Source organism: Euprymna scolopes, chromosome 14 (genome assembly GCF_053919585.1).
Source record: "Euprymna scolopes isolate OS-2025 chromosome 14, ASM5391958v1, whole genome shotgun sequence".
NCBI classification, from domain to species: domain Eukaryota; kingdom Metazoa; phylum Mollusca; class Cephalopoda; order Sepiida; family Sepiolidae; genus Euprymna; species Euprymna scolopes.
Window position 1 is genome coordinate 15784278 of NC_136495.1, and position 25889 is coordinate 15810166.

A 25889-nucleotide genomic window follows, 5' to 3' on the forward strand; every position below is an offset into this window, starting at 1 on the left:
TTTTTAATAAGTTTGGATCATTTAAAAGCTATCCCAAATGAAAAATTTATTTTCATTATACATAAAACCTTTCAATATGAGCACATAGATCTTTACAAAACATAACACCGCATTTATTTTGCTAACACAATCAACCACCAAATTATGAGTTTTCAAAATTTATGAGACATTAAAATAGTTTCCGTCTTGTGTTTTATTGGTTCAGAAGGCATTTTACATTGTGAAACTAAAAATACAGGTTTTCAGCAAGTGAAAAAAAAATCAGACAAATTTAATACTATTTTGTGATAAATGATAATTAATCATAATAAAAGCAATAATTATTTGATCAAACTAACTTATACATTGGAAAAAATCCAGTTCTCAAAAAAGTATATATATAATAAAAATTTAGCTAAAAAATACATTTTCAATGGAAAGGCAAATCTATCTAGATAAAAAAAAGAAGCTCTACCTGGTTAAGAGGAGCAAACAATAGTATAAGATAATGTAGTAAAGTTACATAGGAACTTTATTACATTATCAAATCAATAAGGGTTACAGAAAGTTGAAATTTTTCATATTTTTATAAATCCAAAAAAAATTTCTTAATATTTCATTTTCTAATATATATTGTTTCGTATATTCTTTAAGCCTTTATTGTTTTTTCTTTCTCTTCTTTCTTTCATCCCCATCATATCAACTTCCGCAATAAATTTTTTTCTTTTCCAATTCTAATCAAAAAATTTTCCATTTCTAATCTGAATGTTTTTAAAGTTGGTGTTGTCTTTTTACCTTTATATTTGTATTATGCCGGCTTTTTCTTCTCTTCTGATGAGCTTTCAGCTTAGAAATCCCATGGCCTAAGGAGGTTTCTCCCTTATTCTTCTTTGTGTTACCTTGGAAAATTTAATAAAGTTCTTATTCTTTCTGTGACCTTGAAAAGGTTCTTATTCTTTCTGTGACCTTGAAAATGTAATAAAGTTCCTATGTACAATTATGCTTTATCCTAACTTATTCTTTCTTTCTCTCTCTTTCTATATATATATAGATATAGATATTTATATATAGTCTAAAGAAGCTTTGTATAAAATATGTAAAAATAAAAACAAAGAATGTAAAAATAAAAACAAAGAATGTAAAAATAAAAACAAAGAATTTAAACTATTCCCGAGAAAGAAAAACAAGTAAATTTAACTAATTGCAGACTTAGCAGCTACATAATTAGGCTTCTAAAAAGTTTATAATTACAAAAGAAAATTCGACTATATAAGGATAAAAAAAGAAAGTCTTAACTAAAATTGGTAAATAAAAATAGACTTATAACTTGCATAAGCCGACTTCTCAAAAGTCTACAATTATAAAAAAGAATTTAACAATATAAGGATGAAAAAAGAAAACCTTAACCAAAATCTTTTAAATAGAAAATGGGGATCCTCAGCTGCTTACCATGTAATTGTTTTGGAGTTTTAAAAACGAGATTAAAAGATTTGTGTGCATATATATACACACACACACACACAAATAACACAACTTTTTTCAACAGTTAACACATTTTATCCTCTTAATATGACTTTTAGCATATTAGAGATCAAATTATTTTTTTTTTTCAATACAAGATAAAAAAAAAATAAAAAATAGATCTGAACCTTGTAAAAATGGATTGACATCAAATTGTTTCTGTCCATTTTTACAAGATTCAAATCTGATTTGCAAATATTTAATTCCCTAAAGTTTTTAACTTGAATTGTTTTAGTAAAAAATTAAAATTATATTGAGGAGTGGATCTGTTTTACATGCATAGAGGCACGCACACTATCAATTCACAGTCAGCTGATAAACATTAAAAAAATTGTTCATCCTAAAATCGTAAACTTGAAGTAACATAAAAAAAAAATCTATTAATGACACAAGAAAAAGAATTTTATGTTTATAAGGAGAAAAGATTAAATTTTATTTTCATCTAAAATTTTATCAAAATAACCCCCAGTTATCACCAGTTAAAATTGAACGTTGGTTCATCGTTTTTATTTGATACCCTATGAACCCTCTGCAGAGTATTTAATGCTGAATTCAGTAATTTTGAAAAATTTGGTATTTTTTAAGTTCTTTATATTTTCAAATATTTGTGGTGTTTGGTTTGATTGCTTTGGAGAAGTAAAATATTTTTGATTTTGCAGAACATTTTTTTTACTGTTTTTTTTTCATCCCAAACAAGGCGTAGGACCACTTGGATGAAAAGTGCTACTATGTGGGACAAAATATGCAGGGATACAACGTGGGGAGTTGAGCAGTAAGATGTATGTTCATATTACACTTAAATTTCTGCATGTCAGTACAGTCGAGGAAGCAGGGACCTGGTTGGGAGTTCCAAAGTCTAGCAGTTTGAATGAAGAAACTATTCAAATAGAAGGCTTTCTGGCATTTAGGGATCTCTACAGTATAGGGGTAAAATTTTGCTGCCCATCAGGTTAGTCTAAGGTATTTACATAAAGGGTAGACAAGGGTTTGGAGTTTGGAGCACTTTCTATTAAAATACTTGTAAAACAGGCATAGGGATGCAACATTTCGTCAATGCAATACAGGTTGGAGTTTGGTTGACAGTGCATGATAATTGGCGACTCTTTTTTTGAACCCTGTCTAAGAGTGAGAGACTAGTAGCAAATGCACCAGCTCAAATGTGCCAACAATACTCCATACATGTGATTGGTGGTACAGGATACTCTTGGACAGAAGTAACTTTCTAGCATGGTAGAGAGAGCCCACTTTCTTCGCAGCAGCCTTGGCAATGCCTTTGATGTATGTGTTCCAATTCATGTCCCTGTGAACATTAAGCCAGAGTGGTTGAAGGTAATGTATCATTAGCCATGGCTATAAGTGGTTGAGAAGGTTTCTTGTCATTATTAAAGGAAAGAAACTCAGTCTTGGCAGCATTGAATGTTACCATCCATTTATGTTCTCGTTCCACTACAGACTAAAGGCTTTCCTCTAAGGTTTCAGTCACTTCCTTAGATATATGCGTTCATTCATTTTTCCCTCAGGCCTGTTATAGAGCATAGTGTCATCAGCAAATATACTCACTTTGGAGACAATTTTGTCAAGGAGATCACTTATGAATATGCAGAATAATAAAGTTCAAAGCACACCCGCATTTATATCATGTTGTTTAAATGTGCGACCATTGAAGACAACCTGGATTATTTAAGAAGGATTTCATTATGTTTAGTATTTATCCAGTAATGCCATAGGATCTGTCATACCCTGTCAAAAGTCTTGGATATATGTAGGGCTACTGCCCTAGCCTTCCCTACTTTATCCAATGCGTGTTATATATGTTCAGAGATTACAGTTAAGATATCTGCAGTAGAATGGGCTTGCCTAAATCCGTACTGTTAGTTGGGAAGAAGTTCAGCATTTATGAGGTGGCCATCTAGTGCTTGACTAATTAAGGACTCAAAGATTTTGGTGAAGAGAGGGAGAAAGCTAATGGGACTATAGTTTAGTGGGTCAGTTCTTTCACCAGAATTCTTGTAGACTGGTACCACAAAAGCAATTTTCCAGCAATCAGGAAAGCAAGATTCGGTAAGGCATTTATTGAAGTATTTGGAGAGAACTGAGACAACCCCAGTGGAGCATTTTTTTAATAGTATAGCTGGGATGAGGTCAGGCCCACATACCTTCGAGGTGTTTAGATGTTTTTTATGATATCACAAACTTGGGATGTTCCTGTTGTAAAGAAAAATCTGAGAGGCAGTGATTAGCTAGATCCAAAATAGAGTTGGAGACAAAATGTCGGGCAAGCAGGTTGGCCTTTTCAGTTGCCATGCAAACAACCTCAAGGTTGTTGGATAGTGGAGAAATTGTCGACCGACCATTATTTACTACACTGTTATAAATTTTCCAAAAATCGCAAGTTCCCAATTTCTGCAACTCGATACGTTTTCTGCTGGTTATGGTATGTCTTCTCTTAGCTGTAGCTATTTTGCTCTTACAATTATTTCTAGCTTCTATATACTTTTGCCTATTTGTACTGGACATATGTCAGGTAAATTTGCAGTATGCATGCTGCTTTTGAGCAATGGTAGCTACATGAGTAGAAATGAACAACTGGAGTAGGAGTGGTTTGCAATAGAACTTTCGTGTAGGAACATGTGATAAGTCTTGCAAATGGAAAAGAAAAAAAAAGACAATAAAATCAATCTTTACTGCCTTTTTGGTTAGAAAGCCATTATCTTCAGACAGCCTGATCTGGTAACACCAGATGCCCTAACAGGTATTACCACTCCAGGCCAAACTGAACCTGGGAGCAATGGTAACTAAGAGGCAACTCCACATTCTCCACAGTTCCCAACTGAGATGCGCAACTGGATGTCGTTAAAGTCATACCCGGGCCCAAAAGTTGAAGGGAATTTTACAGTATTTACCCTTTTTTTATATTTATTTTTTTCAAAAACAATAAACTGGCTGGTTTCTGATCCATTTTTAATAAAAACTGAATTTAGAAACAATTGATCAAAAAAGGACAAGCCGAACATGCAAGGTTCCCCTCCACGAGTGAAAAATTTACTTTCACCATAACTAATGTTTGTGCAAAATTTTTTGATACTTGTACAGTTTAATCAAGACATTAAAAAAAAGAAAATATCGAAAAAAACGTTATATTGTACGTATCCGTTATGGAATGAAATTCTCAACAAAAATATGTTCACTTAATTTCATCAAGTAGTGTTTTTTTACAGCGAAAAAATTTGTTATGATACAGACAAAAAGCTAGTCATGTTTCGATTTTTAGGAAAAAAAGCTAGTATTAAAGATGGATAAGAATTGTAGGTGCTTTAAATGGAGTTATCTTCCCGTGGTATGTTAAAAAAATTCAAAAGATGGCTACCTTTAACGCGCTATCATAAAAACATGTTTTTCTGCTGTAAAAAAAAAAAAAAAAAAAAAAAAAAACTACTCGATCAAATTAAGATCTTCAGTCCAAAACGGATATATACAATATAACCTTTTTTTGATATTTTCATTTTTTTATGTTTTGATTAAACTGTACAAGTACAAATATTTTTTAAAATCCAAGGCGTGATCATTGTAAAAAGTGTGAACAAATGAGCTATAAAAACATGTTTTTCTGCTGTAAAAAAAAAAAAAAAAAAAAAAAAAAAACTACTCGATCAAATTAAGATCTTCAGTCCAAAACGGATATATACAATATAACCTTTTTTTGATATTTTCATTTTTTTATGTTTTGATTAAACTGTACAAGTACAAATATTTTTTAAAATCCAAGGCGTGATCATTGTAAAAAGTGTGAACAAATGAGCTATTTCGGGGTAAAATTGCAACAAGTAATAATAGTGTATGTGGAGAAATCGGTAATCTTGCACTATAGTTAACAGCTGAGAAATTGACAATAGACAAAATATACAACAAATAACTTAATGCACTGAAATAAAATTTTCTACCAACTTGTATACTGTTAATATTCTGAAATTGTTTCTCATTTTTTTTTGTTTTTTAGAATAAATTGCAGTATCTCAAAGTTGAACATTGTAAGCTTCCATATCTAATGGGTTTAAGAAGATTATCAATGAAAAAAAAAAGCGGAATTTATATCCTTGATAATAGTGCAAATTCACATTAAATCATGATATTAAAAATAGTTCCCACCTGTAGGCACTTTTGGTGATGACGATGATGATGACGACGATGATGCTGATACAGCTGATTGTTTAGGATTGTATGCCAACTTCCAGCATGATCCATATTTTGGAGATTCCTTCACAAATAATTTACTTACACACAAACTGTGTCGAATAGCATCCTGAAAATAAACAAAATTGATAAAGAAAATTTTTTAAATTAATTTTCATAAGATAAAAAGAAAGTACTCAGAATTATCATTCATACAATGTGCACAAGAGCAGAAGTGCTATGTATAGTTGGGACTTACTTCTTACTTGTCTCCCCCGCGATGGAAAAGTTAGGCACAAGGTCACTTTTTAATGCCGGAAAAATCCAGCTTGCCCAAAAAAAGGTCACTCTAGATTGGGACAACAATAAAAATTACCCAAGTCTAGAAGGATTCCTTCTTCACTGATCCATGATAGAAAAGATCAAGTGTAGTACAAGAACAGATACTACACTTTGCTCAAAAGGTCAAGAAATAATCATTCATCACTGTATGCTGAACAGAAATGTCATTTACAATAACTGTAAAGTTGGATGTGGCACCCCTTCTTTAAACGTGAAAGTAAGTAACGTGGTCGACCATAGTCAAGGGCGACTTGAAGGTTCTCTTTTTCATTAGCTATTCCATTAAAGTGTAACAGAGAGCCCTGCAACATTTTATGATTCTGAGTATTTAGCAAGGTGTAATCAAATACCAATTTTTTTTATGATTCAACTAAGGATTGAACCTCACCCTCCCAATCCATTAGTGAACACTAACCCTTATGCCAAATAGACCAGTATCCCTTATATAATATTGTTTATTTTTCTTTCATAATTTTTTGAATTCGCTTTTATATGAAAAACACAAACAAACACGTGAGAGGATGGAATAGCATGAATTTTATCAGGGTCGATCAAAATAAATCTAGATACAACGTTCGCAAATCGTAGATATTATTATCTAGGGAGTATATAAAAAGTTCTAAGACATAGTAAACCCCCCCCCAAAAAAAAAGAAGCCTTTCTTGGACATAAAAAAACGCACACACCACTTTTGCCTTTTAAATATATAGATGATTTCCAGGATAATGAGAGATAAAGAAATCAGTATTAAAAGAAATATGTTCACTACACTTTTTTAATATTGCTTGATATTGCATAAATAGGTTCCAGTCAATAATCTAAAACCAACTCTGGAGCAATAACTTAATATAGTAGGCCACTCAGTAAATAGTATAGTCTAGATAAAATAGTAATAAATAATAATGTAGTAAGATACTGGGAACATTGTAGATGTTGAATCCAAATGCACTCAATACTAATATGTGTTTTAATATAATGTTATTCTTATTAAGCCTTATGTTAAATTGAACAGTGCTCAATACCTAGATAAAATATGTATGAGAGCTGAGAGAGAGAGTAGGAAAATACAGATTCAAAGGAGAAATAGAAATAAAGAAAAGAGGGAGAAAGATAGAAGAGAAAATTTAATTGTATATGTTTGTCTTTTTTACTTTTTTTTTGTTTGTTTTAAATCAGATTTTAATAATATTTATTACAAAGAACTTTTCTTTTTCACTCAAGAATAGTGAATGAAAAAATGAAATTTAACTTGTTACAGGCATGCAAAAGCATATGTTCATTTTTTTAAAAATTCAAATTAAAAAATAATCTTAAAAAATGAAATACAAGTTAGAAAAGTATTTCTTGCAAAGCATAAAAATGGTTAAACACTTTCTTTTTATAATCTTTAAAAAAATATGGTACAAATTTAATTTGAAATTTATCAATTTTCAAAGTGCACATCTATAAACTTTACAAAGTAAGATATAAAAATTTAATTTCAATTGAATCTAAAAATTGCCTTGTATTTATTTTATGTTATGTACATTTTGTACTTTAAAGAATTAAATTTATCCATTATTTAACAATTAATGATATAGACATATAATTTTCAAATTATGAATGAATGACAAAAGTCTATATTCCAAAGTTCATTATGTTGACCATCTTACAATTTATTCCTTTAATTCAGTTGACATTTACAATTCTTGATAGTATCTGTTTCGTAGCACAAAATCAATCACTTAATTATTATATCAATGAGTGAATCTATTTTGCCCTTAACTCATCAGAAGAAATAGCAACAACCAATCCATCAAAAGGAGATAAAGTGTGTTTTGACATGATTAAAAATCCGAAAATTAGAATGAAGCTGTAAATACCTTATGTTTCCATTACGTCATTTGGAATTTGGAATATAGACTTTTGTCATTCACTCATTATATTGCTCTGTAATTACATTTATCGTTATTTCCATGGCAGGTGCTCGTCTGAGCTCCAATCCCTCGTCCCCCCTCACCAATCTTTCACGAGAAACACCCGTCTGGCTGAAACTACTGTCAATAATTTTCCCCACTCTATATCTGTGCCTAAATCCAAACGTAGATTCCATGAGCAAAGCTTCTTTCTTAGAACTACACACCAGTGGAACTGTCTGCCACTTGCCGGTTTCCCACCTGACTACAACTTGGACGTCTTCAAGTCCAACATAAACAAACTCCTGACAAACCGCCCCCTTAAGTAAGACACTATCAAAACCCCCAATACTAATGATTACTACAATACTATCTCATTGATTACTGTACACCCAATAACCCTTATCCCTGAGTGGCCTTTGGGTCTTGATAAGTGGTGACCCCCATGTAAAAAAAAAAAGTGTCGTACCTTAGAAAAACGTTTCCCTAAACTAGTGCAAGATGGACAGCATTTAGTTCTAATCAATTGATCTGGTCCTCTTCCTGGTATTCACCCAAAACTGACCTAATAAGTGAGCTCCCCAGCCTTTCTCTAGCAAAAACTAAATGAAGCTTCTATGCGTAAAGTTCATTTCTTTGAACTGTCCGCCTGTAGATTAGAGGGGATATAAAATTCTAGCAATTTGATCTTTTCTATAAAAAAAACAAAAAAAAAACAAACTTACATCCCTGTAAAATAGTTTCAGTTTCAAAAAGATATCAAATCTCCATTAGTAATAGATTATACTAAAAAAGCATTGAGAAACGATGGAGAAATATAGGTATTAGCCTAAATATAATTACAAAAATGTTTGCAAGTATCAAATGTTTTCTTAAATAAAAAGGAGAGAATATGAAATGTCAATTAGTCACCTTCCAGGTAGGACTTGAGGAGTTCTTATAAAAAGGGTAAGCATCCTCAATCCATTGTCGAATCTCTTTTACGGTCATTTTTTTCTCCTCACAGCTATTCAAAGCGGCCTTAATCAATTGTTCATACGATTGGGAAGGGCGTTTATTCAACTGCCCATCATTGCTGCTTGTCTAAAAATATTAAAAAGAAAATTTCTATTAAAAAAACAAATTAAATTTTACAAATTAAATTTCTTTAACACTTTTCCAAATAACATAAAATCTTAAGAATAATATTTTTTAAAATCCATCGCAAAAAGTGATTGAGGATTTAAGAGATAAGCTATCAAAATTTTCTGCTACAACTTCTCCCACCAAATTATTGATTCAAATTAACATTTGGTCAAAATCAGACTGACGATGGTTTTGTAGCCCTCAAGTATGGTGTTCTTCAGTCTTAGGTCAGCCCTCTCAGGTTTAAACTTCTCCCTAAGAGATTAGTTTATTGCTAATCACCTGAGGCACCCCTACCAGTGAATACTGGCTAAGTTGCTCAGAGTGAGCTTATCCTAGTGTTTGATTTCTCCAAACCACATTTTGTATCCAACATCCTGACAAAGAGGGAAATAGGATCAGTTGGAATATGCAACTAATCTGGAAATGGACGAGTTTGGTTGTGGTTGGTTGTTTTTGTTTTACGGCATATCAACCCTTTTCAGGTTATTTAATGCCGAATTCAAAGATTTTGAAGAAAATTTTTTTAAAAGAATATATTTATTGTTTTCAAGTCGGTTTCTATTTAACCCATAATTGGGACCCTAACAGGTACTACCACTCCGGGTCAGAATGGACCTGGGAGCAATGGCAATTAAAGGGTGGCTCCACACTCCCCAAAGCCCTCAAGCTGAGGCCTCACCACTGGATATAGTTTAAGGTCATATCCAGGACCAAGTTTGGTTGTGAGTTGAGTTAAGAAATTACTTATTTCATTGTAATCCTTTTAAAAGTCTGCTTGTATAATTCTGAGGTTTGCCCTTTTCTTTTATTCCTGAGATTTTCATGAATTTTTTTTCTTGAGCAATCGATTGAAACTTCTTGGTCTTTTTCATCAAATCTTGAAGTTCATACATCCCTTGTTATTTCTGCTTCTCGTAAGCTCAATCGTCTATCACTCCAAACACACCTGAAGCTATTCTGCATCTCTATAAATCTACTATTATACTTAGCATGAAATACCGTTCTCATATTTGGGCTGGTGAATCGCTATTCCATTTCAAGATTTTTAATAAGAAGCATATCCATAATTTGGTTGGCATCACTCACAAACATGATGTTGCAAGTTTCAGTTTTTCTACATTATTATGGCAGCGTTCTTCAGAATTTACCAATTTATTCTTTGCTAGTTTTGTCTTAGTTTGTCTTCAGCAATTCATGGTTCAAGTACCTACTTATAATGCATCGTTCAGATTTCAATAACTTTTTTCTAAGAACTACAGACTTGTAACACATCTTCCTGCAGACTATTTCCTTCTACTTATATCATTGGTATTTTCCAGACTATGGTCATTAGGCATCTTCTGTCTTTGCATTAATCATTTTATTCTCTTTAGCTCCTTACATCAAATGGTTTCATGTATTGTCTGGAGCAAGTTCCATAAAATGTTATTAATTTTAAATTAAAATCCTTTAAGACAATTCGAGACTTAAAAGACACTAAAATATATAGACAAGATGCCTACATAATACAAACAAAAAACATTTGAAAATCGCTAGTAACTGAAATTATATATATTTCATATATGAAATAATGGCAATTTCTTTATCATTATCACAATATAGAAAATGGTGACTGTCTTGTGTTAAGGAGGATAGCCAAACATGCAGTTGCTAAAAATGTAAAAGTATGAATATAAAACATCTGTATTTTCCAGAGAGAGTTGTGATGTGAGTAGTGAGTTTTGATTGCAGATTCACACTCTTCAGCTTTTTTGTTTTCATCAGTAAAAAAGAGATCCATTAGCAGCCATTATGCATTTTCACAAAGAAAAAGAGTAAGGGTTGCGCCATGTGTTGTCTTTGCATTAATCATTTTTCATTATTTTTAGCGCCTTCGTGCTTTATTTGGAGAAACTTCCATATTTAAAAAAAACAAAAAGAAACTTTATAGATATATTTATATACACATAGTTGTATATAAAAAAATCTTTCAGCAAGTTATACAGTATTTTGTTTCACTGTAAAAGTTCAGATATGTAAAGATGTTTTTACATAAACCCAGTTCAGCTTTTCATCATAATTTAGTTTAAGATGTACATCCATCATATGATCATGTTACTGCAATAGATAATGTGTATTACAATATATATTTTATATACAAAAAATATATAGAAAAGCTTACATATAATGTCTATTATACGAGAAAGCTTAGGTTAAGTGAAAAGAAGAAAAAATTGAAAAGGTTTTTTTTTGGGGGGGGGGTCATTTTTCATAATTTTCAACTTGTTGAAAATTATAGAAAATCCCCAAACACCACCACATTTTGCAACCAAACATTATTGCATTCTCAAGGAGATTTGAATTTTGTGCCCAGTAGGGGTTCTTTATTGTTGTAACAGCATTCACTTTGATGGAATTGAGTCGGCTTCTTTGTTGACCTGTACAACATCTTGAACTATGGCCACTGAAGTAGGGCGGTCCTGAGCAAAGTTACACAAGGTGATTCTACCTTCAAAGAAGGCCGACTACTAATAGACCTGAGAATTCAGCCAAGGCTCCTTGGTAGTTGCTGTTCAGGCCCTTAGCTGTTGATTGATATACTTGTGCCATCTGGAGAGAGAGTTAGGAAAGATTACGTCACAAATTATTTCAGGACTTTTGGCACATTTCCATTGTCTTCTTTGTTGTTATCTTTGCCAAAAGATGTTGCCTTATCATGGAAGACAAGGTATTTGAAAGACAGAAACTATTAGTTAATAGGGTAAAAACTTCATTCACTTTGAAAATTGTTTTGAAATTTGATTTTTCATGAAAGAGAATTTAAACCGTTATCGTTCACCTATTATTTGTCCTTTAGATGAGACTATCCTTATATGCATACACAATCGCACACAATCACACAAATCCTTATATGCAGAGATACACAATCACCAAATTTTAAAAAACATGACTAAAAAATAAAATTGCTTAGAAAATAGTAATTTGAAGTAACTTGACAAAATAAACTATAAATGATGCAAGAGAAAGAATTATACATTTTAAAAGAAAAAAAGATCAACTTTTATTTACATTTAAATTTTATCAAAACAACCCCCAAAAGTGAAGATATCACACAAGTGAAAATTGAAGAGAATTTAATGATATTTACCAATTTTCACATTCTAAACTAGATTAGTTTGTGATATTTACATGTAATTGAAATATTTGATCAAGTATATTTGCAACCTACTACAACCATTTTCAATGTTTCAATCATTTTTGTTATGCAAAAGAAATATAAATATTATAGAAATAATCAAATTGTAGATAAATGGCCTTTATATTTCTTTATGATTTGTAAAAATCAATTTACATTCTACAGAATTTAAACATTAAATTAAAAAAACAAAATTGACAATAAAAACAAATTAGTCAACAATTTAAAAATAAAATAAATTTTCTACAAAAGTTTATTTTGTTGATGTTCCATTTGAAATAATCCGATTCAACTTCTAAATTTAAAAAGCATCTGTGAAGATTAACAAACACACACACACTATAAATTTAAAAAGATTAACAAACACACACACACTATAAATTTAAAAAGATTAACAAACACACACACTATAAATTTAAAAAGATTAACAAACACACACACTATAAATTTAAAAAGATTAACAAACACACACTATAAATTTAAAAAGATTAACAAACACACACACACATACACTATATACATACAACTGAGAAAGAAACAAATTATACTTACTTGTGTACATGATGCCTTTTTCTGACAATTTTCCAAAACTGGAAAAAAAATTTCAATGTTACTTTTGCATGTTCAAGTAGTCTTTGAAGTTTTTAACATTTGAAACTATACAAAAAATTACTTTTTATCATTCGTTAAAAAACCATCTAGTCAGTAAGTCCTTTAATCACCTACAATCACTGCATCAACTCTCTCGAATTTACTATAATACCAATTTTTTTATTTTTCTATTTTTCAAGGGATCATCAGTTGTTTACCATGAAACACTGTTTCGGGGAGATATATATATATATATATATATATATATATATATTTAGAGAGAGAGAGAGAGAGAGAGAGAGAGAGAGAGAGAGAGTCGTTGACTGGGTTCAAAAACAGCCTACAGAAAATGGACTCTGATTTATGAAAGTATTTTACGTTATGAAAAGGAATGGGCTGTAAAGAGATAGCTTCGAATCTGAGGGTATTAAAAACCAAAGCAAAATATGATGAAAGTAAAAATAAAATAGATAAACCCCATAATTTATTATACAATACCTGTTCACACTGAAACACTTATCACAATATTCTGTGGATCTATATTAAAAAAACCTTGTTAAACTTTGTGACATATTTCCATTCTATGGAGGTCAGGCACGAACGAACACCCCATAATTTTATTATACCATATTTCTTCAAACTGAAACATAATTATCAAATTATACTTACGCAGATAGATATGAAAAGTCTTTATTAAAGTTTGTGCCTATTTCCATTCTATGGAGGCCAGGCACGAACACAGACCCCACAATTTTATTATACCATCCCTATTTAAGTTAAAACATACTTATCAAAGTATCATCATGTACATCTATATCAAAAACACTTGTAAACGTTTTTTTTTTTAAATTTTTAAATTTTTTATTTCCATACTTTGTGGACCAGGCGCATATGCAGACCCCACAATTTTAATGAATCATCATTATGCTAGATCAAACATACCCATTCCTGTGTCTTGATACATCTTCTATAATTATATGTGATCAGTTTTCTATAATAGTCAACCATATAGGAGCCTATTTGTGACCAGACACACACACAAACGTTCAGCTTTATATTATAGATATATAAACAAACTAGTAAAAATTCCAACCTCAGGACGAGTATAAGCAGTATATATAATAATATTAGTGCTTAATTATTATTTTTTCAATTTCAAGGGCACATCTTCTAAATGGTAAAGCTTACAATAAAAATAAATAATAAATGTGCCTCTGTTACTCACATGTTACCTAAAATATGTATCCCATAATAAGTTCATTAGTTATACATGCATATAATTGTGTGCACGCATATACAAGTCGAATAGCATAACTCAAAATTTCATGTAAAGCAATTCTTTGTCACAATTCATAATGAGCAGTTTATTAGTTTAGGAGTGAGTAATATACATATTACTTTTTAGCTCATTAAAAGCAGTCAAAAGTTATAGCATGTTAACTTAAGAGTGCTTTATGCCAAACTACTAAAATAAACTTCGGTTGTGATGACTAATCCTTGTTAATCTTTAATTGTACATTGAACGGATACCATAATCTTTAGTTTGTTGCACCTTATAACTAAAGTCCATAAAAAAAATTTCAGAGAAAAAGTAAAATGGACAGATAGACAGACTAAGAGAGAGAAATATAATATACTAGAGGGAGTACCCAATGTTGCCTGGGTGTTTAGGTGGTGTAGTAAGGAACCCTGGGAAGAGTAGGGGGGATAAAAAAGTGTTAGTGGTGAGGGATCAAAACAACAGTAAGCAGAGGTGTTAAAAAAAAAAGTGGTAGTAGGCAGGGAAGCTTGAACTCGTAACACGAAGGAGAAAAAAAGGTTAAAAAAAAAAAAAAATGTTACGTCTTAACCGAGATCTTCATCACCCAACCAGAAGTTCGGAACATTGGTATTAAGCATAGTCAGTCTAAAAGAAGACGATAACTTGCTAAAATGTTGACGAAAAAAGCGACCCCCTCCTTTTACAAAACTGCTCTGTTGAGGGTGAAGTAATGAATGTTTTTGGCCAATTTTTCGATATTTGTCGTCTGAAGGACGGAGCTTTAAACCTATACCGATTTCCTCAGGATCCGTCACTTCTGTCAATAGTTTTTGCAAGACATACAAGCATACACACACATTTTTCCTTTTATTCATATAGAAGACTAGGAGGGGTACTCAGCATTGCCCGGGTGTTTGTAGGTGTGTGTGGTGTTAAATAAAAAAGAACCCGGGGGGGGGGGGGGGGGTATCGAACCCGAAGCCCTGAGGCAAAGTTTGAAAATAAAATCGGCCAGCCAGAATGAGTTAGTGAAAGATTTTTGAATTTATTTAAGTAAGAACGAAATTGGCAGGTGCGCGCCCGGAAGTTGTCAAGCGTTACGACAACTACGTCAATGACCAGGTTTGCTTGTTAGCAAAGTAAAAAAAATAAAACAATGTTAACACTTAAGCGGGGAAAAAACACAAAAAAAAACTAACGTAATGCAAATGAACGACGAAAACAGAAAAACGAACACGTGAAAAATGGCTTAAATAAGCCTGTTTCGATATTAAAATTTAAAAAATCAGTGGGTAGCCGGAGGTGGATAAGCGAAGTGTAAAAAAAACAGAAAAACGAATGTTACGTGAAAAATGGCTTAAATAACACTGGTTCAATATTTAAATTTAAAAAATCAAAAAAAAAAAAAAAAGACATCTCACACCATGATTCGAACCCAAAACGTTTAGATAATGAACCAACGCGTTAATCAACTGACCTAACGAGACGTACATGAAATTTATTCAGTTTTTCAACTATTTAAAGTAAATCAGGTCATGACGTCATCTGACGCATGCGTAGACCGGTCGTCGTCACGGGCGGACCGTTTTTGTTGACCCCCCCCCCCCCCGTCGAAAATTGTCGATTTCGGGGTGAAAAAATGAACGTTTTTGGGCAATTTTTTGATATTTTTTGAGCGAAGGATGGAGCTTCAATATGATACCAAGTTTGTGAATTTTTGTTCTGTGTCGAAAGTTTTTAGCGGACACACAAACACACATACAAACATAAATACACACATTTTCGCTTTTATATATATACTAGCGAGGGGTACCCGGCGTTGCCCGGGTGTTTGGAGGTGTGTGTGGTTTTGGGTAAATCAAAACTCTGGGGGGGGGGGGTTAAAAAAAAAAAAAAAAAAATGTTTTGGTAAGTAAGTATGAGGATCGAACCCGAACCGTTGAGGCAAAGTTGTAAATTAAAGTGTGAAAAAAAAGAGTGCGATGGTTTTAACCATTGGGCCACCGCGAGATGCTAACAGAAACACATTTGAATTTATTTAATTACTTGGATTTGGCAGGTGCACGTTTTAATGACTTAATGAGGTCAAATTTGACTGCGGGATTTTTATTTTCCCAAGATGTTATAGGAAAAAGACTAACCCACATGCGGCAAGCGACAAATGTTAAATATTTATTTTCCCGAAGTCTAGCAAATTAAATAGACAGGCGAGCTCCATTGTTAACTCTGAGATATTACGATTTATGTGATATAAAAAGTTTTAAGGAGTTGTGAACCGACCGAACGCTTCTCTGAAAAAAGCCTTTTGTAGACATACAGAAAAAGCGAACATACATTTTCGCTTTTATATACATAGACTAGCGGGGTACCCAACGTTGCCTCGGTGTTTGGAGGTGTGTGTTTTTTTTTTGGGGAGGGGTACATGAAAACCAATATGATAAAATAAAAAATAAAATAATAAAAAAATACAAGTTTTGGTAGGTAGGTAGGTAGGATCGAAGCAGGCGCCTTGAGGCGAAGGTGAAAAATAAAGTGTGAAAAAAACCTGACATGTTTACCCGCTCGGTAAACAAGGGAGAGTAACAGAAAAACGTTTGAATTTATTTAAGGATTAAAAAATGAGGTCAAATAGAAATCTCGCAGTTAAGTTTCACTGCGAGGCAGTTTTTTGGGGTTTGTTGACACAAATTGACAGGTGCGTGAATTTGAATTTAATGAGGTCAAATAGAAATACCGCAGTTCACTTTTACAGCGAGGCAGTTTTTTGGGGTTTGTTTACTCCACTTTGGCTGGTTTTGTTTCCCAAGATGTTGGGGGGGGGGGCTCCCTATAAAAAGGGGAGTGTTCCAATGAATAGCAATTGTCTGATATAAGGGGTTTCCTCCACATGCTTTCTGGACGTTACTGGCATGGAAGCCGGGTAAGTTGCCTTCATTTCATTCGTTTTGCTTTTATACGATAAAGCCCATTACACACGAGGGAAGCCGAAATAGCAAGAATTTTGTAAAAGTCGATGTAAATAAATCTAGATGCGACGCGCATCTGCAAATCGTACATATTACGATCCCCGAGAATCCCCCGAAAAAAAGCCTTTGCTGGACATACATAAAATGTGCACACACATTTTGCCTTTTATATATATAGACTAACAGCTGCCCGGGTATTGGCATTTTTCATTGAATAACATATACATTTTTCATTGAATAACATATACATTTTTCATTGAATAACATATACCACAACACAATAATAAAAGACAAATTTATTATTTCTTCCAGGAAAGGCTGCACTTAAAAGCACGTGCTCTATTGAGTGCTTTGTTAATCTCTCAAGTCGTCCCCCACTTCCCACCATAATTTGATGAAGAATGATGTTATACCCGGAAGTAACCTCCCCCCCCCCCACACACACACACTCGAACAAAAAAAGACATGAAGTCTGGGAGGATTGTCTATTTTATATAATAGATGACCAGTGAATAATAATGATTAGAATGTTCACTGATGGACTGGTCAAGTCATACCAAGGCCTAAAAAAAATTTTTTTAAATAAATAAAAAAAATAAATTAAATAAAAATTAAAAAGGTACTTGATGTTCCTTGCTAACTACTCAGCATTATTCATTATTATAATCATTTGTTATACTTTGTCTTTCAAGGTTAAGTGGAGTAATCCTGGCAAAGGACTGGCGCACATCCCTCTACTTTGATGTACTTACTAATAAAAAAGGAAGCCCTTTATAATGGTCAACTATTTTACTTTTTCTTTACTAATATACAGACAAAAAAATTAATTCCTTAAACAGAACAGTTTTGACCATTTTTACATTTCTATGAAGATTGAATTCATTAAATGCAATTAAACCTTATGTGATGAATCCTTATTCCAATATGATTTCAAGTTTGGAAAATTTCTAAAATTTAAGGATCTTGCGTAATTTGTGTCTAATAACTGTGGATTAAATTTAATACAAATCTGAAATATTTGAATTTTCAAATGGGAAGTTGTTCCTATAAAACCCTTTGTAATACTTGGAAGAAACTCAAATTTGGAGAATATTAATTGACGTCTAATACCTATTCTTAATTTATTGCATAGAACTTATATTCCATAATGATTTTTTATTAATTTAGGAGTGAATCCTACGCATAGAAATTACATTTCTATATATATATGGAATTATTATTTGTAATTAAGTTCTTTTAAGAATATTTAAGGTTGAGCACTATCGAGAAAATAAAAACTAAAAGGCAGTCAAGTAGTGTTTATGCAATGTTCACAACTTCTACTCGTTTGAACATTATCTATTGTCTGCATTCAAATTTGGTGTTTATAAGTTGTTAGTTCTGTTTATTCCCATGCCAATTGTTTAGTGGCCTGGAGCTTAGCAAATGGAGTCAAGGATGGTTTTATGGCAGGATGCGAATCTCCCGACCAGTAGAAATTGTCACTTCCTACACTGATGATTGTGAAAACATGAAACACTAGTGCTTGTAGGTATAAAAAATGGATCTTAATTTATATAAAGAGAGATAAGTAAACAATACATCTATGTGGTGTTTGCTTAAAGGTTCGTATAAATTTTTGACGAAGGTGCCTTGAACAACAGTAAATAAAACTATAGTTGCACCCGAATAAAGTTGGAGTTAACATCATCCGAAACATAAAATATCGAGCTGAGAATAATAATCCAAATAATTTTAATTATCAATCATCATCCCAAAAATTCCGAAACAACTTTTTTTTTTTTTTTTTTTTTTTTAAATTTCTATTTTGTTTAAAAAACTTCCGTGATCAACATGATCAGCAGTAAAGCAAGAAAACATCTTAAAATATTTACCAAAATTTCAACTTTTGAAAAAAATCAATTCTTTTTACTTACATTTCAGAATGTGATCCTCTTCGGATTTGACAATCTCAATGACAATATCATTTGGTGACATTTGATGTTCATTAAATAAAGACACACTTTGCAAGGTAGCTGCATTCAAAGCAGAGATTGATGGGGATGAAGATGGAAGTTGTAATGAATTTATGTAAATCGTCTTAACAGAACTCTGGCTGGTCTTTTCCGCTAACGTTGAGGACACCTTTGGAATCGAATCTGAAGGGACAGAATTCTTTTCTTGGACTGGTGTAGTAAACACCATGTTTGGAGGTTCTGTAAATCCCTGAAATTTATTGGAATTTGATTGGTTTGCAAAAGAACAGGGAGATGGAGTTGAAAATTTGGTTTTAAATATAAGACATGGATTCGGAGTGACTTGTAACCTGCCGTCTTTGTCTTCCGAACATGGATTTTCATTTTGCGAACTCAGCAATAATGGACTCGACAAAGAATTTAACTCAACAGAAAATGTCCCGCTCAGAGGGGACTGAAATCCTGAAGGAGACTGAAAGCCAGAGTCAATGCTGTTAGATGGAGATGAAGTGTTGATATTTGTGACCGCAGCTGGATAGACGACACTGGAGAAACTGGATTGGCTTGTAGGGGCAGAGTAACCCTGGTCATAATCATCATCTGTTATGTTACGGAGGTTACGTTTGATATCGTCTGAATTAGAGAGATGTCGAATGGATCGACGTACACACGGAGAGTCTGGAGAACCAGAGTATGCATAGTCGATTTTCTTTAGAGCTGGCTGAAGGAGAGGCAACCCAGATGTTTTATGTGGATTTTTTGTTGACTGCTTCGGCCACATTTTCACACTGGAATACACATGACAGCCGAACTGTATTCCTACCAGAGAAAAAGAAAATACATATAAAGTATATATAAACATGCTATCATTTTATTAATATCAGGTCATTTAAAACGCACAACTCATCAAGTGTACAACATGTCCAACTGTGAACCACAACTAAATCTCAAGCAAAAAATGGGAGACTTAGTGCATTTTTGGTACCCTTAATTGAGCTAACAAATGAAAGAAATGGATTTTGCATGATATTACCTTCCATCGAGTCATGTTTTTCTGCTGACATCCCAGTGGTTGGTGCTAAGCAGATAAGCATGAAATTTTGAAGGAAACACATGAACACCCTGAAAAGCTTGACAAAAAAAAAAAAAAAAAAAAATATATAAACTATTATTTTAGAACTTAGAGTGGGGGACTAATACCGTATATAAATTTAATGTAAAATGATCCTCATTTGTGGGTTATTCCAACATTTTAGAATGGTTCACTAATTTTTTTGTTCACTATTAACCCTAAGTCCAACGTGCAAGGTAAAAAAAACATACATTATTACTTAAAAAGGATACCTCCCTTCCCAGAAATTGCATAGAATTTATCTTCCATAGCAAAATAAGTTTTAATTGTCCTAAAAGGCTAAATTGGTTCGGAAATGGGTGTTCATCTTATGTTAAATTTATGTGAAAATGTTTCCCCATTATAAATTCTAAAATATTTGTGTGGTGTATTTTCAGATTGGTCAGAAAAAAAGGAGAATCTTTTTTCTTAAGGTGTGTGGGGGTGGGGGGAGGGGAATCAGCTGAAGCTTTAAATCTAATTTATAAAATTCACTATGTCTCCAATTTTTCAAACTACATTTCTTCACAAACACAAAGTCACATAGGTAGGTTAAATGATTGCATTGTTGTGGACCGTTCTTTTATGGGTTTTTAACTGGTAAAACTAGCTGCTAAGTTGTCAAAACTGAAAATAATTGGAACATGGCAAGCCTAAGTCAACTTAAAGTGCTCTTGTATGCATGTGCAAACACAGTTATTTGTTACAGTTGGTTCATTTTTAACTATTTCTTATCCATCTGATGATAGATCAAGGTTGGAGCACAATATGTTTTGGTTTCAATGAAATTAAAGTAATATTTTTTTTTAACTTTTGAAATCACCACTATATATTGGGTACAATATAATAATCAATAGTTCTCATATAGTAAAAAAAAAAAAATCTACTTAACTTTTACAAAGAAAACAGTTTAAATTTTCACATGAACTTAAAATATAATCTATATATATAAATCTCACCTGTTTGTATGGATGTATGTATGTCTGCCTAAAACTTTTGACAGAGGCGATGGATTTTCACAAGATCGGTATCTTTTTGAAGCCGACCCTTCGGATGACAAATATTGAAAAATTGGGTAAAAACATTAATTCCTTCACCCTCAACTGGGCACTTTTCTACAGGGATGGGTTTTTGCCGATATTTTCGAAAGTCATCCCCTTTTTTTGATTGACTAGCCTTAATTTAAACCTTCGGCACTTCCGGTTTGGCAATGGGCGCAACGGCAAAGATATCACTTTTTTTTTTTTCACATTCTTTTCCTCCTCCACAGTACAGGTTCTGAGCCTGCCTGTCTACTACAATTTTTTTTTTCTCAAAATACACTTCCAAATACCCAGATAATACCGGCACCATGGCTAGTTTTAAATATAAAGCAAATATTAATAAAAACAGGTTAGTAATCATTTTTTTTAATTCATAAAAATCTTACATTGCTTTAAAATAGATATATAGAGAGAGACACATTTTTATGTTGATGGCAAATTTTCACTATCTTTCATGGTAATCAGTAAACTTGTCACTGTTGGTGCAAGAAAAATAGAAGTATTGAACTGCCAACCGGTTTCAATAAAAATCAAGAATCTTTTTTTATCAATTTTTCATTCTATTCTATCTTCATGCTATCTACCTTTTATATCTTCTGGAAATTTCTTTTGACAACCAGTTCAGAGACATGGAAACTCAAAGTCATAGAAAGACTGATGCCAAAGTGTGTTCTCGCGCGTGCGTACTAGCAGGCTGCATGCCGTTGCCCAGTTGTAAAATATTCTGAAGTATATTTTAATTTATGCAGATTTTATATTTATTGTCTTAGAGTTAATACTCTATTGATTATTATATTGCACCCAATATAGAGTAGTGATTTCAAAAGTAAAAAAAAAATATATTGTTCTGGTGCTGTCAGCTAGAATCGAACACAAAACATTTAATGTTCCAGCCATAGTCATTATTGTTTGAGCTATTGTCAGATGGATAAGAATGCATTAAAATTTAACAGCCTTTAACGTATAAATGTATATTTGAGCATGTGTACAAGAGCACCAAGTTGGCTTACACCTGCCAAGTTCCAATTTTTTCCATTGTGACCCCTTAGCAGCTATTTTTAACGGCTAAAGACGAAATCGAATTTGTTCCACAGATCCAAATCTTCTATCTATCAAGTTTCAAGTCTATAGACCAAAAATTGATTGAAGAATTTGGTCGAGGCGGTTTTTCCAACAAACATACAATGTCACTTATATATATATATATATATATATATATATATATATATATAGAGAGAGAGAGAGAGAGAGAGAGAGAGAGATTACTATTTCATTTATATAGAGTTAGAATATATTCCTCGTTCACTGTGCACTCACACGGGACCATGCATGCTTCACTTGTTTCTGTTAAAACCACATGTATGTGACTTTTTTGTTCTTCATGAATATTAATTTGGCATATCTTCTCCGTAAAGTTGCGGTTTTTCTGTTTATCATTTCTTAGACCCAGATTTGTCTTGTGAGTCTATTTTTCAAAACAGAAGAGCTTTCAAGGCAACTAGTTGAAATGATACGTTTACAGCAGACTCAGTCCTTGGTATTACAGAAACAAAGAGAAGAAGAAAAAAAGAGAAAGAAAATAAGAAAGAGAAAAAGAAGAAAAAGAGAAGGAAAATAAGAAAGAAAATAAAAAAGAGAAAGAGAAGAAGAAAAAAGGTAACTCAGTGAAAAAATATTGGAAATGCAGACACAGGCAAAGAAATAATTGGAATTACTAACTAAAGTAATAGTGAAAAAAGACAGCAACGAGTCAGACCAGAATGTTTTTTTCCCAAACTGTGATTTGGTCAGCATTAGAAACATTTCACTATCGTCCTGAAGACTTTTGAAGCCTATTTTCACAGATTTGGAGACGTATTCAGGATTAATTGCAAGTCATGGAGCAAGCAGATGAAAGTTTGTCTTTTATTACAAAAATTGGGAGCTGCAGAACATAAGTTTGTGGACTACACATCATCCCAAAACAGATGAGCGAATTGTCCTTTGACGAGGCAGTGAAATCTTTGATGGAATTATACTGTCAGAAAATCAGCTTATTCCATAAAAGATGCAGATGCATCAACCTGACCCACTGTTGAAACTTGACTGAACAAATATAAATAACTACAACACAAAAGTAAAATAGAACAGATATACTGACCGCAAGAAAGTATATACAATATTTACGTAGAGTCCATTGGTATAGTCATGGAGAGAAGGTGTCGGCTGGGTAGTGGTTGACTCTCGATCTCGTTGGGTCTCTCCTGTCTTTACGGTACCAATCATATTTATATGGTTGACATTCCACATATGCTAATTAGGTGGATCCTACCCCCGCAAAGAGGACCAAGATTACACCACATTTGCTTCAGTCATAAATAGACATTGTGATGACTTCGAACTATCCTCATTGACGACCGACAATTTTAAGGTCCTGATTTTCATTCAAGGTTAAGTGTCAACCAAGGACGCTGAACTCAGACGCTGGGTACTAAACAGATTGGAAAAGGAATGAAATATAACCCTGCAACAATTGGTTGAGGAATGCCAAAGAATCATCTCAGAGAAGCAAAACTCCAAAAATATAGAAGAGGCAAGTGTAGCACACAATAGAAAGGTAGGAAGTAACAAAAAATCTTACTCTCCAAACAGTCAAGCGAAAGCAAAACATAACCCTCCGGAAAAATTCCAAAAGAAGCCAGAGTTATCTTATTATCCATACCAAGGATGTTGAGAACTCCACTGACAGAAGGATTGTCCATACCAGTCGCAGAAATGTGATCAATGCAGACGCAATGAACACAATGCCTCACATTGCAAAGCAAAAGGACCCCGCAGGTGCTATATAAAAACAAGGACTCAAGCGAAGGATGAAAATGTACGGAAGTACGTGACAGTAAAAATTGGGAACAAGAATGTAAGACTTCAACTTGATAGTGGTTTGGATTTGTCCATCATAAACCACCATACTTGGTGTAAAATCGGAAAACTGAAGATGATGAGAATCAAGAAAGTGGCTCGTTCAATAACTGGAGAAAGAATAAGATTTAAAGGTGAAGTTATCACTAACATAACATTGAAAGGAAAAACGCTGAATCTTAAGATGTTTGTATTAAAAAACACTAAGAACCTTTTTGGGACAGACTGGATCCAAAAATTTGAACTCTGGAACTTTCCTATTAGCGATTTTTGTCAAAAAGTAGACAACTTTACAGCTGAAGCTGAAAAACTAAAGAAAGACCTGAATGAGTCATTCTCCAATGTTTTTATTCAGACAAACTCGACCGCTGTACAAAAATGGAAGCAAAGTTCAAGTTACAAGACAATGCCACCTCAGTCTTCAAAAAGAAACGCAGTGTACCATTTGCCTCTATACAAAAGATTGACGTATAACTAGATAGAATCGTCAAAGCAGGAATTTTGATCCCAGTTGACTATGTATCCTGCATAAAATACCCAACAGTTCTATGAAACCAATAGCAGATGTGTCGAGAACTCTACAACCTGCAAAAAGGAATTATTCCCAGATAGAGACAGAATCCTTAAGCATCATTTTTGCGGTAACAAGATTTCAGATTTCTCCATGAACAACATTTTAAACTTCAAATGGGCCACAAGCCACTGATCTCTATCTTTGGTTAAAAAAAAAAACGTTGCCTACACATACGGCAAACAGATTCCAAAGATAGAGAACAATCATACTAAATTATGACTTTGATATGGAGTTCCTTCTGTCAAAGGTCACACAGACAGGCTATCCCAGTTAATACCAAGGAATGGCGAACCACTTAAGACTTGGTGATCGCATCACTATTATTGGAGAGAGAGATTATAGTTCAATCCTATGCAACAATATGAAAGAACTTCCCGTTACTCTGGATGATATAAAAAAAAGAAGCCAAAAGTGACAATTTTATAAGAGAAACTAAGGAAAAGCTGCAGACTGATGAACAAGTAGCAGAGGTTTTCTCAACATGGACCGGGTATTATTATATTGGGAGAAAGCAGTTGTTCCAGCAACCCTCCAAATAAAAAGTCTTAAAGGATTTTCACATAGGATACTCTGGCGCCACCAGAATGCAAAGATTAATGCGTTCATATGTGTACTGAAAAACATGGACAAGGATATTGAAAAAAAGGTGAAAGCATGTAGAAGATGTGCACCAGCTGCTAAAGCACCACCAATTCAATTTAGCCCATGGCCCAAAGCATGGCCATGGATACACGTGGACTACGTGGGGCCACTTGATGGACAGTACTACCTCATTAAGTTGTTGCAAAAATAATGTCGTTTTTTGATGTTCAACTTCAAAAGATCATAACTCCTTTCATAATAAACTTTATTAATCGAAATAAGAACCATTGGAATCGATACATTTTTGCCAATGAGAAACAAGTTTATCTATCCCATTAGCATAGAAATCCAGAATTTTGGAAACGATGAAGTCATTGAAGGTCGATTCGGCCTCATCTCGGCTTTTGAAACATTTTTTGCACAGGAAGTTGTCAAGATGCTTAAAAAGGTGATAATCCATGGGTGAGAAGTTTGGTAAATATGGTGAATGAGGCAGAGTCTCGTAGCTCAATTTGGTCAGTTGAGCTACATGTGGGCGAGCAGTGTCATGGAGGAGAATTTGTCCCTTCATATTGACCAATCTCAGGCACATACATTGGAGCTTCTGGTGTATTTTGCCAATTTGTCGGCAGTACTTCACCGTAATCGTTTCACCTGGATTCAAGAAACTGTGATGGATAAGACTGGCGCAGACCACC

At 33.1% G+C, this 25889-nt stretch overlaps 1 protein-coding gene across 1 annotated transcript in view; it reads right to left on the bottom strand.

Moving 5' to 3' along the window:
• LOC145292870 (uncharacterized) overlaps nucleotides 1-25889 on the bottom strand; it is an 81399-nt gene that overhangs the window by 21755 nt on the left and 33755 nt on the right. Inside the window, exons 2-5 of the mRNA XM_080138982.1 lie at nucleotides 18945-19802; nucleotides 12763-12800; nucleotides 8820-8990; nucleotides 5647-5800 (exon numbers count right to left, since the gene is read on the bottom strand). Coding sequence (XP_079995108.1) covers nucleotides 5647-5800; nucleotides 8820-8990; nucleotides 12763-12800; nucleotides 18945-19764 — 1183 coding nt within the window. The 5' untranslated portion in view covers nucleotides 19765-19802. The remainder of the gene's footprint in view (nucleotides 1-5646; nucleotides 5801-8819; nucleotides 8991-12762; nucleotides 12801-18944; nucleotides 19803-25889) is intronic.